The sequence below is a fragment of the Periplaneta americana genome, chromosome 17 (assembly GCF_040183065.1).
Source record: "Periplaneta americana isolate PAMFEO1 chromosome 17, P.americana_PAMFEO1_priV1, whole genome shotgun sequence".
Taxonomy (NCBI): domain Eukaryota; kingdom Metazoa; phylum Arthropoda; class Insecta; order Blattodea; family Blattidae; genus Periplaneta; species Periplaneta americana.
The window spans coordinates 104,304,800-104,332,596 of NC_091133.1; the positions used below are offsets into that span (position 1 = coordinate 104,304,800).

Genomic DNA, 27,797 nt, shown 5'->3' on the forward strand with positions numbered 1-27,797 from the left:
GTTATTTTACGACGCTGTATCAACATCTAGGTTATTTAGCGTCTGAATGATATGAAGGTGATAATGCCGGTGAAATGAGTCCGGGGTCCAGCACCGAAAGTTACCCAGCATTTGCTCGTATTGGGTTGAGGGAAAACCCCGGAAAAACCTCAACCAGGTAACTTGTCCCGACCGGGATTCGAACCCGGGCCACCTGGTTTCACAGCCAGACGCGCTGACCGCTACTCCACAGGTGTGGACTAAACATGTCAATGACTTATTACGATTTTTCCTGGAATCTCTCCACATACGCCTCATAAGCAAATCAATTATAATAGTCTTCTTCTCTGTCTTTAAAGAGATGCATTTATTATAGATCCCAGGCGTTTCTCTGTACTAAATAACTTCTCCGTTTCCTACGTCCTTTGCGTTGCCTACATTCAAGGCAGTCCGGAAACTTATTGATTGCCCTTTGGCTTCAGTCGGGAAGGAAGTAGAACTGGGGATCCTGTGTCGTCGGCTTTTCAACACGTAAAAGAACCCTATCCAGAGGGCTCCAGACAAAAATTTCCGGCCCTTTTCTATCCAATTCAAACTTTTGTTCTTTGAATTAGGGATGAAGGGCAGACGACGACCATGTAAAATGTGGGGAAAAGATGTAAATGAAGCATTACAAAGAAGGAGTTATGACATAAGATTGTGATAGCAGAATGGGTTCATATCAGTGCAGTGACATGGTGCATGCGTGCCTGTCCTACCTCCACCTGTAACGCGTTGCTTACCAAACATTCTTGTATCGATAGGTGCGCTATCTGCACGACGGAACAGAGAACCACCAGGACAGCATCGTGTTGGAGCTGGAGCTGGCCCCGGGTCCGGGGTTCGTGCTGCCCAGCTACCTGCAGGGCCGCCACCGCTTCGTGCTGCATGTCAACATCACGCCCATCAACGACCCGCCCTCGCTCACACTGCCGCCCGGCGCCGTGCTCAGGCTGGCACAGGTATGCAGTAGGCTACACACATTTCTGTAATTATTTGTTTGATAAAATATCAGATTGTTTTCTTGTTCGTTTGTTTATATAGGTATGTTTATCTATTAGTTATTTATTTAATTATTACGTATTTATTTTATGCCCATTACTTATTTATTTAATTATTCATGCCCGTTATTCATCTAGTAATTAATTCCTTCAGTTTATTTAGTTATTTATTTATTTACTTATTTATTTATTTATTCATTTATTATTTATTTATTTACTAATTTTTTTACTTTTTATTTATATATTTTCATTTTATTTATTTATTTTTAAGTATTTATTTATTTATTTATTTATTTATTTATTTATTTTTGTTTCTTTGTTTATTTGTACTGGTACGTTTCTCACATCGCATATACGTTTTTGTGAAACCACATTGTGCTACACTTTGTGATACATCTCACACTGCATGTTGAGTACGTCTACCGAGTCAGATTAAGGATTTGATCAACATAACGCAGTGGAAGCAAGCAGAAATAAACCAAGGCTTGAAACTAATTAGATTATAATAAAATGTGAAAAAAACATTATTTATTTATTTATTTATTTATTTATTTATTTATTTATTTATTTATTTATTTATTTGTTTGTCTTTCTGTCTGTCTGACTGTCTGTCTGTCTGTCTATCTATCTATCTATCTATCTATCTATCTATCTATCTATCTATCTATCTATCTATCTATCTATCTATCTATCTATCTATCTATCTATCTATCTATCTATCTCTATCTATCTATCTATCTATTTATCTATCTATCTATCTATCTATCTATCTATTTATTAATGTGGCGGAGTTAAGACCATCAGGCCTTCTCTACCACACCACCAGAATAGAAATAGACATATACAAGAAACATATGCAGAGAGAAGGAGGAAGTAAGGAAATATAGTAGTAAAATTACAGATACAAATACAAAAAATATAAATGCAAAAAGATTTAGAGAAATAATAAAAAATATATGTAACATAGGCTATATAAAATACAAAAAGTATAAATATGATATATATTAATGTAACGGTAATAAATAAACAATATTAAGAAAAAATGAATATAAAGAACAAGAACGCAATAACGGCCGATGTGCACAGAACTTTGCTGAAACTGTATTCAACTGTACCACATACAATACAAAATCTACTATCGGCTCATGATGAAGAAAAGATATAAACCCTGTACAGTATTACAGTACTTTAGATATTACATAGGCAAACGAGAGGAGCAGTGTTCCTGTCACATTAACGTACAAATGTCTAAACATTACCACTAGACCAATCTCAAGCTACAATACCCCATACTTACGTTCCTAATCCGGAACATTCGAAGTGATCGACTCGCGTCTCCCTTCCGAGTATCTGTCTTCCTTGCTAGCGAACTTCCGAGTGACTATAACTTACAATTTAACTATCCAAGAAGACTCTTTTCCCCTCTCCTCGCTTACCTATGTACCTTTTCCTGTCTGTCTTCTCACTAAGTGCAACAGTCAGTTGTGACGATCTCAACATCCTAGATATTTTCACCATAACATGATGACTACAACAGATCTAATCTTCCAAGGATCAGCTTTTTCTCAACTAGGCCTACATCATCTGTTATGACAAATTCAGATTAAACCCCTGTGAATTAGCCCAGTCACACCTGTCAACTGATTTGAGGTGCAGTTAGGAGTTGATTCTCATGATTCTTCTGTCTTTCACAGGGGACGCGGAAGACCCTGAGCGCCGAGATCCTGCGGGCAGAGGATCCCGATAGCCCGAGCGCCGACTTGGTGTACACGGTGCTGAACCAAGGAGACAGCAAGGAGAAGGGCTATGTGGAGCGCATCCAGAGCCCGGGCGTGCGCGTGGACACGTTCACGCAGCTGGAGGTGGACCAGGGTCTCATCGCGTACGTGCACCGCGGCGGAGAACCGGGAGCCAACACGCGTCTGGCGCTACAGGTTTGCATAAATGTCACAGCGCTGTGTGATTATGATCAAAAGTCACACGTTACATTACATTGATTCCAAGTAGAATTACGTGATAGATAACGGGTTATATGTGAGAGTTACATTTTAGATTGTGCTACATCACTCAGATTAAATTTCATATGAACATGTTATATCACATTGTATGTCATGTCTCCATACTGTATGTTTCTCTTTTAGAGTTATTTGTCAGAACATGTTACATTACTCTTGCATCCACATCAGTTCACTAGTCATGAGTAAAAGTACGTGTTAGATCACGCGTCATATGATAGCTATATTGCGTATCACGTCATTGTACACTGCCTTTCGCTGTTGAGTCGCTCGTTGCACGGCGGCCGGCGATAGCAACCGTTGATAACCGAGCTCCCGGCACTGCGACCGACTTGAATCCCCTCCCCTTCGTAGGAGCGCGGGTGTCATTCAGTCAGTCTCACATCGGTTTTGTTTCAGCGTGGTCGTGCTTTGAAGTGCTTCGTATGAAATGTTATTTCTGTATTAGTGCTACAAGTGTTATTGTGCTTGGTATTAAATGTGATTTATTTATTAGTGCTGTGCTATACTTTACATAATGCCTCGACATACTTACACATTATAACAAATAATTTTTATGTATGATTCGTGTGTGTTAACAAATATTCTTGCAGGGAAGTTGTAAGGCGATTTTTAACTGAATGTCCAGGTGTGCCTGCCCCACATAGAGATAGTGTGCGAAAACTTGTCACTAAATTTAGAGAAACGGAATCTATTCTTGCTAAGAAGCGACGGGTAAATAAACGTGTGCTTACTGAGGAGAAACTAGACGAAGTGGAGAAAGATTAGAACATACTCCACAGAAATCCCTTCGACGGCTTGCACAGCAAAACTGAAATTTCGATCACCTCAGCATGACGAGCTACCAAATTCTTAAAATTGAAACCATACAAGCTCACTGTCGTTCATGAATTATTGTTGTCACATGACGTTTTTGTTTACATTCTCCTCTCGCAAGTCTTGCGGAGTGGATGACTAGAGATACAATTACCCCCACTGCGGAGCAATGACCTCAAGAACCACTGCTACTCTTTGCAGCGTTGCAACACTTTACATTTCGTATTCTCAAAACTATTGCCAATAGATGTTATTTTGGCCTGATTCAACATATGAAGAGTAACGTATTATCAAGATCTGTAAAGGTCTCGTTATATAAGACCCTCATAAGACCAGTACTACTGTATGCCTGTTAAACGTGGACTATGGACAAAAATAATTAACAAATTCTACAGTGCAAATCTGGCTTTCAGGTAGTAGCTCCCTGCGAAGCGGGTTTGAATAATTTCTAAGAAAAATTGTTCCGGGCTACTACCTGAAAGCCAGATTTGCATAATGCATTCGTTACTGGAGGTACGTTAAAAACAGAAAGCCACAATTTAAGTCACACAGCATTTATGTGCACTCATAGTTGAGTTCTGGCGTCTTGTCAGCTGATTTGAGTTGTGTGGATATGAAGGAAAAATTGTGACGGTGTCATGTATAGTTCCTCGGGTAGCTCAGTCGGTAGAGCCTTCGCGCGTTAAGCGAAGGGTCCCGGGATCGATACCCGGCCCCGGAACAATTTTTCCTTGAAATTATTCAGATTCTCGAGTGTTTTGAAAGAAAAATATTGCGCAGAGTTTATGGCCCAGTTTGTGACAGGGGTGTATGGAGGAAAAGGTATAACCAAGAATTGTATTCTCTTTATGAAGATGTCGAAGTCTCTAAATACATAATGTTAACCAGGCTGAGATGGGCAGGACACCTGATAAGGAAGGAAGAGGCGGAGATCCCAAAGAGAGTAATGCTAACACAGCCGGATGGGACAAGAAGGAAAGGAAGGCCGAGATCGAGATGGATTCATGGAGTGGATGGTGATGCCAGAGCTCTTGGAGTGAGAAATTGGAGGATGGTAGCTTTGGATCGCGATGGCTGGAGACGAGTCCTTGAGGAAGCCAAGACTCAGCAATGAGTTGTAGAGCTACTGATGATGATGATGATGATGATGATGATGATGATGATGATGATGATGATGATGATGATGATTCTCAAAACTATTGGACGTATCAAAAAACTTATTTGACAACACTTGTTCGGCTTGACGATCTATTATCTCTGTGAATTAATTAAATAGGTTCCCTTCCACTCTGTATATTAAGAACCAGTGGCGGTTCCTCGGGGGAGGGAAGGGAGGAACGCCCTCCTCACATTTTTCTTCTTTTGAAAGTAAATACTAAATAAAATATGTGCCTTGAAATTCGAGGAAGATTCGATAATTTTTAAGTTCACAGCTATAAGAAAAACTCGGTTGATAGAGTTTAAAACTACGCGCGTTCATGTGCTGCTAGAAAACTGTGAGAAAGATGCAAGATTGTTTGTACGGAGGAAAGCCAATCCATTCCTCCTCTACTGCAGTTAGCACACATAGACAACAGCGCACTAGCGGCCAGAGAAAGAAGCAGAGTTTTAAAGCGAGTAAATGAACGGAGAGGGAGGAGATCCTCCTCTGAATCAGCGCATGGGCGGGAAATAGAAACCGACTGGTCGTGCAGCAAGCTCGCTACCGCTGCCATCTAACGATCTTGCATTCAACCAGACTATAACACAACTAGGAGGAGGCACAAAACAGTTTTAACACAACGCTATGAAAGACACCATAAGCTATAAACTTTTTTTTAATTATAAATAAAAAATGTTATTCATTGCACTTTATATAGGCTACTATTCATGGTTTGAAACTTTAAAGGATATTTGAAAGTTAAAGTTGTGTTTATATAAAACAAAGATGAAGTAGTTCTACGTTAGTATCGCAGATCTTTTTGGCCCCTGAAATTCACTTCCGTTCATTGTGTACTAGACAGGGCAACAGCCAAGTTGTGAGTTTGTACAAATATATTTGAAATTGAAAGTAAGTAGGTACTCCAAACTACATTATTTTTTACATAAAAAATTGGGCACCGGCAACTTTGAACAATAATGGTAGTATGACTTTACAAGAACTGATATTCTTCAAAAGCATGTGATACTGAACTTGTACAATGTACATGTGGCAACACAGACCACGTGGGTGGGTGCAGTGTTCTCGCTTTCCTCAGATTATTTCCCATTCCCATTTCCGCGGTTCCGATTACGTGTTAGCAGCTATAGTCTCTTCCAACACGTGTGATGCTGTAGTGTGCTCGAAAAATGCTGCGAGGTGAATTTCCTTGTAATTTTTAATTTGTGCAATTATTCAACAATGAATGGAAGTGAAAACATTATATTTTATGGAAAATTTAGGAAACTCAGTTTACAAGAACAGATTATTGTTGTACAGAATGGAAGGCCAACCCCAACACTACCTGGTCTTACATGTGTGCATGTTGGCTAATTTGTAGCATGTTTCATTCAAGAAGGTGTCATTTCGTCCTGTTACCTTCTTTCCTCCTTTTAAGAAATATGCAGGAGCCGCCACTGTTAAGAACCCTGTATATTGTCGTTCCCTGTCAATTACACGTCACATCAGTGTGTTTTATTCAAAATACGTGACACATCACTAACCATGTTTGAGACTCAATCCAGATCATACGCATTATTTGCTGTCTGTTGTGCTCGTCAGGTATCTGATGGAATTGAGACTAGTCCGGCCGCTTTCTTGCGCATATCCGCCTTTCCACTTCAGCTGCGACTGGTCAACAACACGGGTCTAGTTCTGACACACCGCGCCGCAGCTCGCATCAGTGCTGCCAACCTTACATTCACGTCCAACGCCGAAGATCCAGATTTGGACGTGAGATATGAGATAGTTAAAACGCCTCAGTTCGGATCAGTGCAGCGACTAAGAGGCGGTGCGCCGGATTCGCAATGGCAGACCGTGGACCACTTCACGAGCCACCAGCTTGCGAGGGACCAGATACGCTACCTCCACACCACCGGCGACCCCACGCACGACAATTTCAAGGTGACAGATATATTAATTTATTTCCGAAGTCAATTTGGATAGCGCTGATGAATTTCATTTTTATTCCTTCTCCCTACCTCTTCATCACCACCAGAAAATCACAATAATATTTTTTTCTAATTTTAATTATAACATTCAGTTGTTTCCCACTTCAACTATCTGATTTGATCACAATATTCAATTGGTATTGTTTTGACTATCCTTTCAATTTTTCCTTATCTCACTATTCAGTGAATTTTTATTTATATAGTTTATTGTATTCATTGTTTCTCATTACAATATCCATTCAATTTTTTTCTCATTACAATATTCATTCAATTGTTCCTCATTTCAGTATTCTATTCAGTTGTTTCTCTTTTCGATATTCTGTTTTTTATATCGTTCAATTGTTTCCCATGTCGATATTCTATCGAATTCTTGCTCATCCTGTTATACCCATTCAGTTGTTTGTCATTTCGGTATTAAATTGTTTTCCTTTACTATATACCTTTCAGCATTTTTTAAATTCCGTTCAATTGTCTGTCATGTCGATATTCTATTATTTTCCATTCTAATATATACAATCAATTTCTTAATTGATTCGCTTTCCTATATTCATTGAGTTCTTTTTTTTTTTTAATTCTGTTAGTTTTTTTCTCATGTCGATATTTTATTAAGTTCTTTGTCTTCCTGATATATCCATTCAATTGTTTCTCATTTCGTGTATTCTACTCAATTGCTTCTCTTTGTTATAGTCATTCAATTTTTATTCAGCTCTGTTCAGTGTTTCTCATATAAATATTCTGTTGATTTCTGTCTCATCCTGATATTCCCATTCAATTGTTTCCCATTTAAATTATTCAATTTATTTCTCATTTCGGCCATCCTATTCACTCTTTCTGTTGTCTACTGTTAGCTCAAATGTTTCTCATCTCGATTATCCCATTAAATTGTTTCGATTCAGTTCTGAAATCGTTCGATTCAAACTCACTGCGCATATCGTTATAATAAGAAGAAAAGTTCCCGAAGAAGTAACCAGCATCTGATTTTCAGTTCAAGGTGTCTGTAATGGAGGTGCGCAGTCCCACGGTCTACGACTTCAGAATCACCTTCACGGAGCTCAAACTGGTGGCTGTACACACGCGCGAATTGCAGCTGAATGGGTCGCGGGAAGCACTGATTACTGAAAAACAACTCCTGTACCAGACGCAACCTCTTTCCTCTGATGCCGGCAAGATAGTCTTTCAGGTAGGCACAAGTTTTTTTTTAAATTTTTGATATTGCTTTGTGTGATAAGCTTTTTTGACTGAATTTTATTCTGAGAATAGTAAGCCTGTCTTTTAGAAACAATAATATTCTTTAACTTTTATATTTTTATTGTTGATTTGACTTTTTGTTATTTATTTGCATGTTCATTAGCTTTGTGGAAGTATTCGAATGCTTATATTATTATTATTATTATTATTATTATTATTATTATTATTACTTGAGGTTCGGATTCAATTTTAGATAACAAAACGATGATATCTCCCCCTTTCCAAAAAAACTGAAGTTGTCCCTTATTGTTTAATCTTCATTTGCTTTTTACCGTTACAACCATGTTATCAGTTATCTCTGTACTAGGGTATGCCTAAACTTTCTGAACCTCATTTTCGGAAGCAGTTATTTTAATTTCATAAAAAGTAATTTTGGTTTACGAAAAGGTAAATTTATATCCACACAATAAAAATTCAATTTGAAAAATCGTGAACTGAAGTTTGGAAAAATGTATGTCAAATTTGGAAAAGTGCTCTATACATACAGGGAATTGCCAGTAATTTTTGTAAACTTATATTTATTACACTAATAGACCCATTGATAATTTAACAAAAAAAGGAACATTATTTTCGGGCTGCAAAAAATACTCATAAGTGAAAATTCAATTAATAATAATAAATATTATTATTTCACTAAATAACATAGTAATAAATTTCTCATTTAAAGTACCTAATAACTATTGTGTATCCATTTTATCTTTCCACGCACACAAAGGCAGACCAAAGCGACAGTGCACAGCATAGCCGTTCATATGTGAGCGTGGAAAGATAAAATGTATGCACTGTATTTTTCTTTAATTTCGGAGAATCAATGTTTTCCGTTATTATGGTACCAGAATAACGTTCCTGCACAAGGTTGACGGAGCTAGGACAATCTAAGCGATAACAACTTACAATGCAGCATCGGCGTCACTCTTTAACAAATTATTTTTGGATTAATACTCCAGCTAAATCACCCTTATATGTTTTAGGTCAGTTAGACGTCGCTTCATGTCTAACTTTGCAGGGCTCCAAATATGTTGAATTGGGTTTAACATGAACCTGTAAGGAGCTAAACGGTAGATTACAAATTATTCTCACATTATTTCCTCACAACGATAGAATCCATTACTCAATCACATTTTACTTTTAATTTTTTCTGAAATTGAACCTTCCCTCCCCTCCCACAAGTTAACTTTATTTTTCAAAATTTAACTGTCCTTTCCTTAAATTAAAGCGTGTTTCTCCGAATAAAAGTAATTTAAAAAAAAAAGCTGATAATGTGGACTACTCTCTCGTAATTATCACAAAACTACCTTGGTAGCTCAGTTGGCAGAGTGTTGGCTTATGACGACAGTAGACCGGAGTGCAAATCTTCGCGATGGTAGAGTTTTATTTATTGTCACGGTTATTCCTATTTCCTTCATCATTTCGACAACACTATCCACAATTCCCCTTTCATTATCATTTCCGTATCGAAAAATATGGCACCACTTGTGTTTGCGTGAGTCCGAATCAATCGTCCATCACAGGCTTGCCGGATATAAGACGCTGAATGTGCAGTGTATGTGCGCGGGATCGCCGGTCTGTGCAAATTGCGCCATTCACGCGTTGCTGTTACCAGTTCTTAGCTGGAGGGGTGTACAAGAATCTATTCTGCGGTTTCAGGGTTGGATCAAATTGACATTTGAACATTATAAACACACAGAAGGAAAGAACACAATTATTTTCAATGTCTATATTTGACAATTGTAACAAAAGAAACATTATGCTTACTCAGTTATAATTCACAAAACAGTGATTTCTAAAGCATCATTTATTAACATGATTTTTATATATCTTGATTACACAACTTTTAACACTATATCACTTCGGAATATGTATGATAAGACTTCACTGTGTTAAATTCTAACGTACCTTGTTTATATGTTTCGACCTATTTATGGGTCATCCTCAGAAGTTGTCGTTTTTGGTCTTGGCGCCTCTTGTTCTGTTTCCTGTGAGGGTGCGTTCGTGTGGTATAGTGTAGAGTCAAAGAGTGTGTGTGTTCTGAAATTGAGTTGTGTGTTGAGAATTTCTACAGACACACGAAAACACACCCCAACGAAATTCCCAACACAACTCAATTTCAGAACACGCACACTCTTTGACTCTACACTATATCACACGAACGTACCCTCACAAGACCAACAACGACTAGTTCTGAGGATGACCCATAAATAGGTCGAAACATGTAAACAAGATTTGTTAGAATTTAACACAAGAAAGTCTTATCATACATATTCCGAAATGATTTTTATATTGTATTTCAAGAAAATATAAATATTCCAATAATTTCGAAACAACAAAAAACAAATACAGTATTCCATTTTATATGGTACATAGTCTACTATTTTAAAATAATACTCTTTCATTGTTCGTCAAGCATTATTGGGACCATTGGTACACAAATGAAGAGTCCGTTGCAAAAAGGGGGAATATCGAATTCATTCATTCATTCATTCATTTATTGTATTCCAGAGATCTTACATGAGCAATGAAGCTTTAAGATGTGGAACAAGTCAAAATTTTACAATATTACAATTACAATTTTTACAAATTTTTACAATATTTTACAATTTTTACAGTTTCACAATTTAGTAATTTTCTACAATGATGAGGTGAGGTCCGAGGATTCGCCAAACTATTATCCGCCATTTGCCTTTTGGTTGGGGAAAACCTCGGAAAAACCCAACCAGGTAATCAAATCAAAAGGGTGAAATGACGTAATGCCGATGACTCGCCATAGATCATCCGGCTTCAGTCCCACAATGTATTGCATTTTGCAGGATATGCAATTTAAACTTTGACATTCCCACACTTTGTGTGGTATATCAATTCGTCAACACGATGTAGATCTAGAACTATCATCTTTCTTGCAGTTCAGTCAGAGATTTGACACCTTGCAGTATAATTGACTATTGATTTAGGTAAATTAGCTTAGGTACATGCCTTAACAGATTTAAAAATTCGGTGCCACTAACTGCAGTTAGCCAATGTCTTAGTTGACTTATTTCTCATTTCTGAAGAGATATATTTAACTGTCTTAATTTACTTATCTTATTCGTTAACCTTCACTGCAGCACCTAATGGCCACAGAGCCACGATTGATTAGAAAAATTTTACATTCACTGTAAATTTTTAATTGGTCACTGTTTTGACTTATTTACCTTCATTTGTCTATACTGTTTTCGCTGTAAGAAAAATCCTAATGTAAACATAAGCACGTTGCTGTCATACCCGTGATTGGCTCCCAGTCGAAACACTCACATGACGCAGGAAAATATAGTTCGTATTTGGAAACCACAATCTTGTATTAGTTGAAAATAAAAAATTGAATTCTAGTTGTTAAATACGATGAAACATTTAACTTCACTCATACATGTAAAACGCTATGTAAAAGAAATGCTACTTTTATATTTTGTTATTTACTATTAACGCGGATGAATACCAACAGTAATACCGAGGTAGTATGTTCTTGTAACAAGCTGGCGTCACTTGAGCTCGTAGTTGTTCACGTAAGCACGTGATACTGAAGTATGACTTCTGTACCCTCAACTGCCCATTGTGAAGACATTAAGACTTAAAAATAATTTAATTGCAGTAATTATAAAGTAAATGTCTCCTAAGCAAACGAATGCATAGTAGTGAGGTTAGGCCTACTTGACGAGTAGCGTGAAATGTTTGACATGAAACAGAATGTACAACATTAGGCGGGAACACGTACTGAGGATCTATGGCGCCAAACAGCGGCCAATGAAACCTCATTTCAGTCACGTGCTATTGTTTACATTAGGATTTTTCTTATAGCGAAAATATTATAGCTGCTTGTCACCATTTTTATAATTGGCACTGTTCTAATTGGCGTTTCTTCATTGCTTGGCTACTCTTTTAGCGAACATGGTGTATATTTGGTGGTGCATAGATGATGAAACCTAAATTCAAGCGGCAATATAAACGAAAACGAACACACACTTCTTGAGAAGTTCTACTGAAGAATAAATCAAGAGTAGAGTACTTAAATTGGAGTTCTTGCCGGCAGGTGGTGCGCCCGCCGCGATACGGAGCCCTTCACCCCAGCGCGTCGCTGAAGCACCACCGCCTCCAGACGGGCGACTCCTTCACGCAGCAGGACCTGGACGCGGGGCGCCTGCGTTACCGCCTGCACCGCAAGGCCTACTCTCACGTACACGACGACTTCGCGTTCCGTGTGACGGCCCCTGAATGCGCCTCGGTAACTGGCACGCTGGGGCTGCTGCACGTGCCGTCCGGCGAGACGCGTGACGAGGTGCGAGCCACCCTCGAACGGCTGCAGGTCAAGAAATTATTATTATTATTATTATTATTATTATTATTATTATTATTATTGTCATGACCATCCTTATCATCATGTCACGGTTTAGCCTCAATACGTATTTCGGCTTTACATTTCTCAACTTTTCCTTGGGCGTCCCAATTATTATTATTATTATTATTATTATTATTAGTATTGTTATTATCATCCTTATCGTCATGTCACGGGTTAGCTTCCATGCATGTTTCGTCTTTACATTCCTCAACTTTTCCTTGGGCGTCCCAATTATTATTATTATTATTATTATTATTATTATCATTATTATTATTATTATTATTATTATTATTATCATGATCATCCTTATCATCATGTCACGGTTTAGCCTCAATACGTATTTCGGCTTTACATTTCTCAACTTTTCCTTGGGCGTCCCAATTATTATTATTATTATTATTATTATTATTATTGTTATTATTATTATTATTGTTATTATTATCATCCTTATCGTCATGTCACGGGTTAGCTTCCATGCATGTTTCATCTTTACATTCCTCAACTTTTCCTTGGATGTCCCAATTATTATTATTATTATTATTATTATTATTATTATTATTATTATTATTATTATTATTATTATTGTCATGACCATCCTTATCATCTTGTCACGGTTTAGCCTGAACACGTATTTCGGCTTTACATTTCTCAACTTTTCCTTGGGCGTCCCAATTATTATTATTATTATTATTATTATTATTATTATTGTCATGACCATCCTTATCATGTCACGGTTTAGCCTCAATACGTATTTCGGCTTTACATTTCTCAACTTTTCCTTGGGTGTCCCAATTATTATTATTATTATTATTATTATTATTATTATTATTATTATTATATTATTATTATTATTATTATTATTATTATTATTATTATTATTATTATTGTCATGACCATCCTTATCATGTCACGGTCTAGCCTCAATACGGATTTCGGCTTTACATTTCTCAACTTTTCCTTGGGCGTCCCAATTATTATTATTATTATTATTATTATTATTATTATTATTATTATTATTATTATTATTAACAATTATTCAGTTTATACGTTCTGCGACTTTTTAGATTCCTAACCGCTTCCCTTCTCTCTACAGGTCCAGTAGATCTTTCTCGTAACTTATCTTGCACACACCGATATATTATGTTAACTCTTTTTATGTCACAATCTTTTGTATAAGGGGCAATCAATAAATTTTCGGACTGCGCTGAATATAGGCAACATACAGGATATTGAAAACTGAGAAGTTATCTACAACCAGAGAAACGCCTGGAATCTATACTAAATGTATCACTTGAAAGACAGAGAAAAATAATAGCCATGAGGCGTATGTGGGGATATTCCAGGAAAATCGCAATAGGTCCTTGACATATTTGTACAAAATCACGTGTAGAAGCTAAATAAATAAATAAATAAATTAGGAATATTTGCCCTATTGATGTAATTTTTAAAATCGTTCTTAAATATTCTTAAGGTTTATCTGTTCCGTATTTTATTAATTCAGAAGAGATAAGAATATTGCATTTTTGAACGACTTTCATATTTTCTTAAAGTCCTTTAAGCGTACACTAAAGGAGGATTAGACAATATTTACTTCTGTTGTTTTAAAACTCTTCGCGAACTCTGCCCTACTTTTCGTACTGAATTCTTAAACCATTGTTCCCATTCCCCCACGGATATTGGGGATAGCTCCCTTCTTCTTTATATAACTTTTTAATCAATTTCCAACTTCCTGTGCTTCTTCTTCCCCTTAGGTAAGAATTCATATTGTTACACTTCCTTTCCAATGTTTAACTTTTCTTTTGGGTCATTTTCGCTTTTTACTTTTATATATACTAATTTATAAATTATCCTATCGCAGTCAGTTAAAATTATTGGGTTGTCTGTCGTTTACAAGTGACATCCTTTTCAATTTCTCATCCCGCAAGTAGCCTACGGTTTTGTTATCTATCCATATTCTTCACGTTCCATTAGGACTTACTTCTTTTGCTGCAGCATGGAATAATTTTTTAATATATGTATTCTTAGTAATCTTCGGTAGGTACTGTCGAATTATTCACAATAAGTACTGAATCTTGTCTGAGCTTTTTTCATACAGAGCTGTGTAAATTGCAAAAAATGTGTTATTTCTGTCTTGACTCTGTTCCATGATCAACTGGTGATTTTCATTTTTAATTGGAAATGTAGTCTTTGTTTTTAAAACATAAGTAAAGATCGCTTCCGCTACACAGCTTTCTACATGGCCCTACGTGATAATTTTTTTTTCTCGCTGTTATTAATAATACTCGCTTTAACATCTGTGGTCATATCGCGAGTTAATCTTTGGTTGAAATCCGAAGGCCTGTGTACTATTGTTGAGACTGATTCTATTGTTGTGAACTATTTGGCGACTGTAAATATATTACTGATTTGTTATGAATATGATTTCGATGATGAATGAGGCCGGTGATTTTCAGGGATGTTGTGGCCCGAATTTCCTGGCATTTGCCTTTACGGTTGAGGAAAACCCTGAAAAACCTCAACCAGGAAATTCAACCCGACCGGGAATCGAACCCGGGTCCTCTGCGTAAGAGACCAGCATGCTAACCCCTACACCACAGAGGTGGTTTATTATTATTATTATTATTATTATTATTATTATTATTATTATTATTAATAATTTAATTTCCCTTATTTGATGTGCAGTGTTATTTAACATTCAGTTTATTTGCTTAGTAATTTCAATCGCCTAGTGGAAGAAGGAAGAATGTCCTTCTATCCCAAATTCGAGAGAACTTGAAAAATTTCCTAATCCGAAAACTTCCGCTGTTACGATTTTATATTACAGAGTTGTAGAGCTTTTCATTGCAGATATAATTATAGTCAGACTCCATTTTAATATTAAATCTCGATTTACTGCACCAGAAAGGTTATGAAAATTCTTCCTTTTCCTAATAGTTTTAATATTTTCGTTACATATTTTACAGGTAGTATGGTTGTAATACATATAACTACATTTAATGTAATAGGAGGGAAATTGTTTATTCGAAATTAAATTAAAACATTATAATTGGAAATAAAAACGCATCTTTACAAAGCTGCAAGTTTTCAGTTCCTCCTCTGTCACCTATATCAGAATGGCCACGTAACAGCTTAATGGCATTGTAAAATTTCTAGTACGCAAAAGCATTATACTTATAACTTATAATTTTCCAATATCTTGTTTCTTGTACTATATAAAAATAAATTGTGCACTGTATGCTTTGTGGAGCGAGCGGTAGGGTCGCGGTTAAGGCGTAACGCAGGAAGCCGAAAGGTTGCAGGTTCGATTCCCGATTAGATCGTAGATTTTCTCCATTGATCTAATCTTTCCTACCGCATTATGATCCTGCGGTTTACTTACCCTCTTGGGAGTAAAGGTAACGGGCAAGTAGGACTGATATTCGTATTGTCAATTCCGATTATCTGTACAGGCGATAGTCTTAAGCTCCTGCTACAGTTTGGACCTTCGTGGCCTGTATTGGGAATGACTTTACCTTTTAGTGTATGCCTTATAATAGGGCTTCTCTTATCCTTTGATTCTTTTTTCAAGTTTCAGCAACTATTCCAACAGTAAGTAAAAGGGAACCTGCTACTTCTTTCACATAAGTGATTGACCACGATATAACGTGTAAAAAAAATGTTACCAATTCAGTCTTAAAAGGAACAGAATGAAAAGGTGTCTCGTAACCAACCAACAGATATATATACATCATCTTCCAACGTTTCGGTTATTGGTTTACCTCCGTCTTCAGATAAAAAGAAAGGGAATAGGCGAGAGGAATTACTTTCTCGTTGACTGAGCAACGATTGAGTCATAAATAACGACCCCAGCGAGTAAGAAACCCTTCTCGCCTACGCTGTTTGTTCGCCTGAAGACGAAGGTACGCCACCGGCAAAGCTCACATTACCCAAACTCCTCCACTGTGATCTTCAAAAAAATATACTCCCACAAAATATGCAATCTGCATTGCTATCTTGTGGCTTGGAAGGCAGACTTCCAAAATTTTCGTCACTCGATTCTCTCAATTTTACTTCATGATGGTTTGAATTTGTTGTCGAGGACTCCTAGCTTTCTGCTTTCTGATGCATTCCATAATACCCGCCTCAACTAGTATCACCTTAAGATACGTACCACCCTTAATCTCATTCACAAAAAAAAGCAGTTTAAGTACATTATTTGAAAGCATATTTCAAGACTTTCAAGACAACTTATGAACACTCAAACAATTCATAACAGTACAGTCAAACTTCTCCTTAAGGACACCTCCAAGATAGACACTCCTCATATACGGACAGATTTTTATGTCCCACCTGAAATAATATGGAAATAATGATAAATTTAATTCTCGTTTACGAACACTCTCAGACACGGACACGGACAGCTGTTTCACAATCCTAAAACTTGCTTCACCTCCTGACTGCGGACAGAATTTGGATTTCAAGACCTAATGTGTTAAAAAGTGGTTACCACTAGCCCAGCCGACTACCCCTTGTTAGCTGGAAGCGGGTGGCTAAACAAAATCATAAAATTTAACCTGTCTGATGGGTCCAAGGTTTCCGCGATCGTGAAATTGTATTCTACACAAGATAGGATTAGTAGGATTATTCTCTTCGCTTCAATCAGTTCTGTTTCGAGAGACATGGCACCTGAACGTAAACGTTAAGTTGAAAATTATAAATTACAGTACTGCGTAATTGTAGACCTAGAATAAAATTGCATGGCACAGTACTGTATGTTCCTTTTTCGGTCTTATCTACTGTAGTTCAAAATTGTAAAGAATTTACTGTAGCACAGTATACTGTATTTAGAATTAAACTACAGTAATACATTTCATTTAAAGCGTGAAGGGATACATAATGCATAATATTATAAATTTACTGTTAGATTGGGGAGCTTCTCTCCCAATAAAGGACACCTCCCAGATGCGGGCAGATTGTTACGTCCCTTCGATGTCCGTAAATGAGAGGTTTCGCTGTATTTATTATATAATTTATATAATACATACCGGCCAGCCTCATGGTCTAGTGGTCAGAGCTTCTGGCTATAGTTCATGAGGTCCCGGGTTCGATTCCCGGTTAGAGCACAGGAATTTTTCCTTAAAGGAGATTATGGTCTGGAATTTAGGTTAAGTTTAGATTTAAGACCTCTCCTGGCACCACATTATCATAATCATCCTATCACATCATCGGGGTAATGTAACTCCGCCTTCCAGACGCCCCAACCTCAGAAGTGGGTTACAACTAAGCCACGGCCAGGAGAGAAGACCAGAAATGTCGAAAAAGACAACCTGGTGGCATTGGATAAAAAATATATATATATATATATATATATATATATATATATATAATACATACCTGAAACAATTTCTTCCAGCTACAAAATATATTTTCCTCTTTTGTTTAAGACCATTGTTTCCAGAGCGTACGCAACATAAACGAGATGGAAAAACCAAATATTGATGATTTTCTGGTGATCACCTTATTATTCCATAGCCCCTTCCCTTCCTCCAATATCATTCGCAACATAGAATACTTTAATTGCAACGAAATAAGCAAAAAAAAAAAATATATATATGAGAAAAAAATGTGTACTCGTTGTTACATCCATTTTACATAATGTGACGTAACTGTGGCTCAAGGAAAAGTTGTATACTTCACTTCATTTTAGATTAGATTGGAATTCCTTTCTAATTATTGATTCATATTAAATTAACGATGAAATGGTTTGCAGGTGGTGGAGGGAGGTAGGCAGCCGGTGTTGCGCACGCACCTGGACCTCGCCACGAATGGCATCACGGAGTTGATGTACAACGTGACGCACGGCCCGCACCACGGCCGCCTGGACGTGATGGACGTGGGGCTCGTCACCGTGCTACGTCGCGGCACGCTCTACTTCTCGTCACGCGAGCTCATGACGGAGCGTGTCTTCTACGTGCATGACGACTCTGAGAGCAGACGCGACAGCTTCCACTTTGTGGCACTGTCTTCAGAGGAAGAGGACTTCCAGTACGTGGGAGTGTTTCACGTGGACGTGCTGCTGAAGAACGACAACACACCTATGCGCGCCGTTGATAAGGTGAGCATCAATATCAAAATCGAATTTTTGCAGCATCGTAACTCTTTCTTTTATCAATAGTAATCTCACTAGAGGCTTTGATTTATCTAGAGAAAATCAAAACTCGAGTGGGATTTAATTGACTATTACACGATTAGAAGAAGGTATATAAAGATTAGGGCAGCCGGGTAGCTCAGTTGGTAGAGCAGCTGGCTACGGACTGGATGGTCTAGGGTTCGATCCCGAGTGGTGACGGGATTTTTCTCGTTGCCAAACTTCCAGAATGGCCCCGAGGTTCACTCAGCCTCCTATAAAATTGAGTACCGGGTCTTTTCCGGGGGTAAAAGGCGGTCGGAGCGTGGTGCCGACCACACCACCTCATTCTAGTGCCGAGGTCATGGAAAGCATGGGGCTCTACCTCCATGCCCCCCCCAAGTGCCTTCATGGCGTGTTACGGGGGATACCTTTACCTTCTTTTTTATATAAAGATTAGAAGAAATAAAGTACTCTAATACAATAAAATATTAACTGACTTGCTGAAATTTTATTTCACTAATGTTAGCTTCACCAAAACGTTCGAACGGAGCCGCCATTTTCAGTTGACTGTCTATGCTATAAACAGATGACGATCGCAAAGCATGTTTTATAGTATCGTAAAGAATTTGCAGTTTTAAATGTTGGCAAACAAAGAAACAAATGCTAGGGTAGTGATAAAAAGAAACAAATGCTAGGGAAGCGATAAAATTGTGAGATAAGCAGCTATGATTGGTTGAAAGATGTCCTTTAGTACCGTTTTATTGGTCAAAAGCAGTATGACGTAGTAAAAGAGTAATAGTCCACATAATAATCGTCTTCTATCTTCTCAAGGAGTGGGTTATTTCCCGTTATGAAACCTAATATCATTGAAATTGTTGTGTTCATCTTTTTTATTTTTTTTTTGGTCTCCCATTGTCCCGTCATCCAGTAGGCTTATAAAACAAGCTTGCCTTGGTAGTCGATCAGGTAGAATTCTATGTACAGTCTTAGAAAAAAGTTTTGTCGCCCAGATACAGTCCCAGAAAGGAGGCAGTGCGCATGATCAGAGAACGAGCGACCTGGTTCACAAGAGAACGAATAGTTGAGGTAATAAAAAATTAGTTTTGTTTCGTTGCATGCATGATAATACACACTGCCACCTTTCTGGGACTTATAAAGTATCTGTGCGACAAAACTTCCTTCTAAGACTGTACGTGACTACGTCAATCCTTCTGGTATGCTACGATCATCTCTACCATTGTATGTTGTATCCCTAACTTTCTTCGTATATCTTCGCTCCTTATTCTGTCGATGAAGCGATCTTACGAATCTCATTTCTGCTGTTTCAATCCTCTTTATGTCAGAGTCTCTTACCTGCACACACACACACATGCAAACACGTACGTTCTGTTGGGCAGGTCTTTCACTGCAAACCCAGTATTCTCCAATCTTTCCTATTTTCTGCCTTCCTCTTAGTCTCCGCATATGATCCATATATCTTAATGTCGTCTATCATCTGATACCTTCTTCTGCTCCGAACTCTTCTCCCCAGTTTCTTCTCAGCCAATGACCCAACCAATTCCTTTTTCTCTTCCTGATCAGTTTAAATATCATTCTTTCTTCACCCACTCTTTCCAACACAGCTTCATTTCTTACTCTGTCTGTCCATTTCACACGCTCCATTCTTCTCCATACCCACATTTCAAATGCTTCTATTCGCTTCTCTTCACTTTGTCGTAATGTCCATGTTTCTGACCCATACAATACCACACTCCATATAAAGCACTTCATTAGTCTCTTCATTAGTTCTTTTTCCAGAGGTCCGCAGAAGATGCTCCTTTTTCTATTAAGAATTTCCTTTGCAGTACTCAAGAGTCACTACTCTGTGATATGATATTATATAGTGCCAGTTTAACTTCCTTCCTCTTGGCTTTTTTCTAGATACCTTTTAATTTGTCCATTTATTATATTGTATCTAATAAGGTTACCTCCATGTCTTTATTTCTATTGTATATGGAAATTTAATGTCCCAGGTATCTAAAGGCATTAGCTGTTATATTACATTGTCATTTATCACTATTTTCGCTCTTCCACTGTGTTTGCCATCCATCGCCATAACTTTCGGTTTTTATCCACATAATAAGAAAGTAAATTATTGTACATCTTGATTACACAACGTTTAACATTATATCGCTTTGGAAAACGTATTATACAGAGTGTTTCAAAAATAGAGGGCATAATTTCAGGTATGTATTCCCCATATTTAGGCAATACAAAAAGTTCATTACAACATATGTCCTAAAATGTTTGGTTTCCGAGTTATGGCCTTCAAAACAGCGATATTCACCGGAAAGGTTTTCTTTCCGCAGTTAGTTGCCTTTACAGCAGATGTTCAAAATGTCCACCTCCTGCTTGAATACAGGCCTCATATCGATGTCTCATGGCCCTGCGAACACGATCCCAAATTCCAGGAGTATTGCGTATTTCCTCACAATCTGCCACAATTCGATTCCGAAGGGATTCCATGTCAGGCACCGGAGACGAATACACCAATGATTTTAAATAGCCCCACAAATAGAAATCGATAGGGTTCAAATCAGGTGAGCGTGGAGGCCAAGCAATTGGGCCACCTCTACCTATCCGTCGATCAGGGTACTTCTCCTGGTACGAACGATGAGCCAGCGCAGCATTGCCGTCCGCCTTACCGTACATGAAGTGCACTTCTGCCACCTGATTTGAGTACATGTCGCACAGTACGACGCCAAACACAACACTCAATGTATCCTTCGTCTCGGAATTAACTGTCAGAGTGTCCTCTGTTTATATCTTCTGTCACGACACCTACCTGCGGGAAGAAAAACGTTCCGGTGAATATCACTGTTTTGAAGGCCATAACTCGGAAACCAAGTATTTCCGGACACATGTTGTAATGAACGTTTTGTATTGTCTACATATGGGGAATACATGTCTGAAATTTTTTAAACACCCTGTATATCTTTCACGTGTTAAATTTTATGTTACCTTGTTAACATGTTTTGGTCATCATCAGAACTTGTTTTTGGTCTTGGCGCCTTTTGTTTTGTTGACTCCACATTACACTACACAAACACGCCCCCACAGAAAACAAAACAAAAGGCGCCAAGACCAACAACAACCAGTTCTGATAATGGCCAATAGCAGGCCGAAACATGTTAACAAGGCAACATAAAATTTCACACGTGAAAGACATATAATACGTTTTCCAAAGTAAATTGTTGGTTCAGGAATTGTTTAACTTATGCTTATCGTGGTGTAACTTAGACTTTAAAGATGTAGTAACACGTCCAGAACTCTGTGCTCCTCAGGTGTTCCAGATCGTGACAGGAGGTGAGCGGCTCTTGACGGGGCGTGACTTACGATACTCTGACGCCGACATCGATACGCAGCCTACCGACATCGTGTACACCCGCCGCGGTATCCCCAACGGAGGAATCTACCAGGCTACCGATCCCACGGTACGTATGCATACACTTAATGTGAAGTTAGTCGTTTAAGAAATACTTAATGCTCGGTATCTCCGTCGTTAGCTTAGTAAGGAACGGCACATCACCACCAGGCGTATGTTTATACAGATTGGATACCTCGGGGGGTTTGTCTAGTGTGGGCAGATGGTGGGGCCGGCTTAGCCGGGCAGTACAATAAGCATGAAATTCATATCTTCACGAATGCACAAAAAGATCAATTTCAAGACACCGAGTTTTTCCGTCTTGAATCATAATTATGAGATGTTATGTGTTTTAATTTATTGTTACATGGAACTTGAGACTTATGTACGGATTTATGCATTAAATTTCCCCCCAGCATTTATACATCACCCACAATAAGTAATATGTATTTTTCCTGTTTTTTTAATCAATCAATCAATCTTCTTAATGTATCCAGCTGTTTGCTGACAACATAAACCCCACTGTAGTCTTTTCAGTTTTTGTTTTTCATGAGAAATGAGGGGTATTTTGAACGGTGTTCATTATAGATGCCTGTTGCTAGTAGCCAGAGCTGGGGTTTTATTTTTTTTTTTTTTTTATTATTTCAGTGGGTTATTTTACGACGTTTTATCTGAGTGATATGAAGGTGATAATGCCGGTGAAATGAGTCGGGTCCAACACGGTAAATTACCCAGCATTTGCTCATATTGGGTTGAGGGAAAATCCCGGAAAAAACCTCAACCAGGTAACTTGTCCCGACCGGGAATCGAACCCGGGCCACCTGGTTTCGCGGCTAGACGTGCTAACCGTTAGTCAATATATACTGCAGGGCTGTCTCTTCTGCAACTGGTACTGATGATTTTAATTTACTTCTTTTATGGCTTATGGATGGACAGTATAGAAGAATGTGTTCCAGATCTTCATCATGATTATTACGCCACAGACAAGTAGGATTATCAGAAATGTGAAATCGGTGTAGGTACAATTGTGTGCCAATGTGACCTGTTCTAGCTCTTGTTAAAAGTGTTCGAACATGTCTGGGCAAGTTTTTGTACATTTCCAGGTCATTTGGTTTCTTTTGAACGGACTGTAAAATTTTTCCTTTGTCAGAAGGAGCCAATTGTTGATCCATAGGTTTATAAAATGAGACCTTACTGAAGCAAAGGCACTGGATAGAGGTATCACATGAAGAGATCTTGGTTGCAAATATGTTGCCTGTTTTGCAGTCTTGTTTTTTTTAAGAATTTCTATATTTATTTTAAGGCATTTCTATGTTACATTTACAGGTCTTATTTCTTTCTTTTTGACAAATAAAATTATGTCACTAAAATCCTTCCCTAAGGTTTGATCATTGTAATCTTATTATTGATAAAAAAAAAGATGGTAATAAGGGTATGACGGCGAAGATGTTGACTGTAATTATGGTACATATATACAGGGTGATTTATATGTAACTGACACATTTCTTTCATTAATTGTTTCAAAACGAATTGTGCTAGCGACAACTTATTATACCTAAAATGTAGAGGAATTTTGGGAGATTATTTACCTCTATAGCAAATGTTGAAAATGTCCTCCATCCTGCATAAGGCACAACTCAACACGTCGTTCCATGTTACTGGCCACTCGTTGGAGGACTCTGTTGTCAATAGCTTGAATCTCCTGTGTGATGTTGTGCTTCAGATCGTCCAATGTCTGGGGACGTGTGGCGTAAACCCTGTCTTTTAAGTAACCCCATAGAAAGAAGTCCGGAGATTTCGGTGGCCACAGGTTCCTGGAAATTATTCGGTCGTCAAAGAAACTTGGTTTTAGGCCTGCACTTTTCGCAGCTCTCTGACACATTGTATAGGTGTACCCTGTCTCCTGCGACAAACGTCTTAATGATTTTTTGGGTGACTACTCCAGTCGTGCTCTTACGCCAACAACAACCGTGGGAAGCCTAGATGAACGATGCTTGCCCTTTTCACTCACCAGAGATCCAGTTGTTTTCAATTTGTTTACCAGTCCCAGTATTGTGTTTCTTTTGGGAGGATTGCGAACACCAAATTCTCTCTGGTATGCCCTTTGAGTAGCTGTAATTGAATTCGTAATCCAGTATTGCTTCACAAGGAAGAGTCGTTGATTTAATGTGTACTGCATTTTCACGTTGACACAAAATGTCGAAAACAGCTACCAACAATAGGAATAAAACATAAACATCTGCGCATCTAGTGCTGCCAACAATAGGAATAAAACATAAACATCTACGCATCTAGTGACAAGGATTCGAAACTCCAGAACATTTTGCTTAATTTGGTGCTAAAATAGGGTCATTGAATGAATTTCCAACGGAATAATTAAAGAAAGAAATGTGTCAGTTCTATATAAATCACTCTGTAGTACATGCATGCATGTACGCACGCACGCACACACATAGTGTTATGCCAAATGGTAGGTCTTTCACTGCAAACTCAGCATTCTCCAATCTTTCCTATTTTCTGCATTCCTCTTAGTCTCCGCATATGATCTATATATCTTAATATTGTCTACCATCTGATATCTTCTTCTCCCCGAACTCTTCTTCCGTTCACCATTCCTTCCAGTGTACCCTTCAGTAGGCAGTTTCTTCTCAGCCAGTGATCCAACCAATTCCTTAATAATAATTTTTCCAAAATGTCTGTGAAAATGATAATGGCGATTAAGCTTATGATGATGATGGTACGCAGGTTCCAATGTTCGAGTTCACACAGGACGACCTGGACAACTTCCGCGTGCTGTTCCGTCACGAAGGAGACGAGTACGGCAAAGTCGGGCTGTGGATCACGGACGGCCAGTTCTACGCCAACGGCGTCCTGGAGGTGCGGGCGTCGTCCCCGTTCGTGGCGGTTGCTAACAACACGGGCCTCGTGGTGCAGCGCGGCGGCGTCGCCGTCATCACCGCTGCCAACCTGAGCGCCGAAACCAACCTGAACCTTTGGGGCGAGCAGATAGAGTTCGAAGTGACGGAGGATCCCCACCACGGCCACCTGCAGCTGCAGCACGAGGCCACGCGCTTCACACAGCTGGACCTGGAGAAGGGACACCTCGCCTATCACCATGACAACGGCACCGCCGTCAACGATCACTTCCGGTCTGTGGTCTAAAACTATTTGAAGGGTTCAGAGCCATAGCGGGCCAAGCGCCATTTATTAAAAACGCAGAAAGCGAAGGTTAAAGTTAAGTAAATACCATAATTTAATGAAGATTGACGTATCATTTAATTTTAATGTGCATACTTTATCTTACTTGCTATATGTTTAATTAAACATTATGGTAATCCCTTAGGCCCTAATTTTAACTCTTGTTTTCTCCGTTTCTAATAAATGGCGCTTGGCCCACTATGGCTCTGAACCCTTCATTTCTTATGATGCGAGACCGGCGTAAATTCCATTATATTTTATTTTTCATTGATAGATAAAATGTAGGCCTATTATCTTTATAACTTTCATATTTATAGGATATAAGGGGTATACTTCCAAATATTTTTATGTTTGTACACTGCGTGGCATATACGACTTAACGGAATGATAATCGGCTGTAGCTCGCTTATTTAGTGGGGAGTCCTACCGCTCTCTCGCAAGGGAAGGAAACAAATCGGTACCCCTCAAGAGAGAACATACTGTAAATCATCCTTATTTATTAAATTTAGGAAATTACACAAAATAAGCTGTTTTCATCCTACAATCAACTGATAATAACAAAAATACAGGTTTCCAGGCGACGATACAAAACAAAAGCTGCGAAAACAATTGAATGAGGTGTATAAACAATTGAAATGCTCTTTCATATAGAAGTATATAATTTTTTTATCCAATGCCACCAGGTTGTCTTTTCGACATTTCTGGTCTTCTCTCCTGGCCATGGCTTAGTTGTAACCCACTTCTGAGGTTGGGGCGCCTGGAATGTGGAGTTACATTACCCCGATGATGTGATAGGATGATTATGATAATGTGGTGCCAGGAGAGGTCTTAAATCTAAACTTAACCTAAATTCCAGACCATGGACGAACACAGGAATAATCCCCAAGTATACAGTATAAATATAGGGATGCCATTTTAAATTTCAAAGTGGAGATGGTAGCGGGGTGGGGGTGAAATCTAAAATACAATTAAGCCTGCTTTCAAACTTCCCCCTCAATATCTAAGTTGACGTGTTTTTTTTTTTAAATTGAATTGAATTCAATTTAAATAATTAGTTATTTAGACTGGGAAATTTTGAAATGTAAGCCTTGTATATGTCGAGCCGAACACTAGAATAAAACTAGCACAAAATTACCTAACTAGTGGGTATTTTGAATTGTTGTGAATTTTCCGGAAATTTTTAAATCTCAGAAATTTTACCCTATTTAGGCTTATTTGCAAAGTTTTAAAATTTCATAATATCAGAAAATGATATTCGGCAACGCTTTTTCCTTAATCAGTATTAATATTATGGCAAAGTGCACGCGACAATAGAGTTTTGTATAGTATATCTCTATGGTGGTAATATGAATCCCTTTAAGTAGTTTAGAACATAACAGACATATTACATTTTCTTCCTGTACACAACAAAAGAATTTCTCTTCCCATTCTTTACGTTTAATGGCTTGGAAACAGACATGCTGATCGCCAATTACGTATGTACTCTGCCTGTCCTACGTGGAATGAGTGCGTGTGGAGGGATACATTAGTGAACTGCCGCTGCATAAGTTTGACGTAAGATGCGGCTTGTCGCATGAATTGCCGACACTATTGTAGGTAGTAGGTTGAGCTTTGTGCGCTGAAAAATTAACTATATAAAATATTTTCTTCTCCTCAGTTAACATAGCTGATACACAGTTGTAAATTAATAAACAGAAAACCCCATCTTTCTTGAATACGTTAATAGTACATTATGCAACGAGCCTATAATGAAGGTAATTAAGAAGCGAGTATGGATATTTATGAAACGAGCGCAAGCGAGTTTCATACGACTTTTTATGCTCGACCATATTTCTAACTTGATATTATTAATTTTCTTTGTATCTGACTTTGACCAATGTCCCATATGTTGTGAGATGTGCGCAGACGCGAAAGTATTGATTTTTTCCGAGGAACAGATGTTCACATTGCCCTTGCTAGGCCATAAGAACCTACAGAGATAACATTGAAATTAAATTAGACATTGAAAAACGAGATGACAAATTGAATTTATTTGAATATTATTTACAATTAACGCTAATTATTATAGTAACAGAACATAACCTTCTGCGACAGTATTGGATTTCCAGCCTCCGTGACTTTTCGCTAATTCTCTTTCGATTGCATATCCGAGAATAATCGATACTTACGGTTTTATAACGGTAGAAAGCTGACCTGTCATTGGCTGAACAGTTGTAACCTGAGTCGTCATTGGCTGAAAGACCTGACCTTTAATGAGTAGGTGTACTTTAATGACATGCATTAAAGGTCTGCTACCAGGTGTATAATTACTACATTTCGGCATGGCCGAGCATAAAATAATTTTTAAAATTCTAATATGAATTTAAATGCGCATTATAATTATCCAAAATGACGGCTACTCGATTTTTCAGAATCCAGATTTTTCTGTCTTAACTGAGCCAAATTTTCAAAATATCTGTGTTCTGTTATTTTGGTTTTAAAACTAAGATATCTC

At 38.1% G+C, this 27,797-nt stretch overlaps 1 protein-coding gene across 1 annotated transcript in view; it reads left to right on the forward strand.

The window, feature by feature from the left end:
* Positions 1–27,797, forward strand: part of kon (chondroitin sulfate proteoglycan 4-like protein) — a 142,051-nt gene that overhangs the window by 87,467 nt on the left and 26,787 nt on the right. The window contains exons 7-14 of the mRNA XM_069816209.1: positions 783–980; positions 2,714–2,953; positions 6,591–6,932; positions 7,965–8,159; positions 12,288–12,560; positions 18,343–18,687; positions 22,026–22,175; positions 24,851–25,254. Of these exons, the coding sequence (XP_069672310.1) occupies positions 783–980; positions 2,714–2,953; positions 6,591–6,932; positions 7,965–8,159; positions 12,288–12,560; positions 18,343–18,687; positions 22,026–22,175; positions 24,851–25,254 (2,147 nt within the window). The remainder of the gene's footprint in view (positions 1–782; positions 981–2,713; positions 2,954–6,590; positions 6,933–7,964; positions 8,160–12,287; positions 12,561–18,342; positions 18,688–22,025; positions 22,176–24,850; positions 25,255–27,797) is intronic.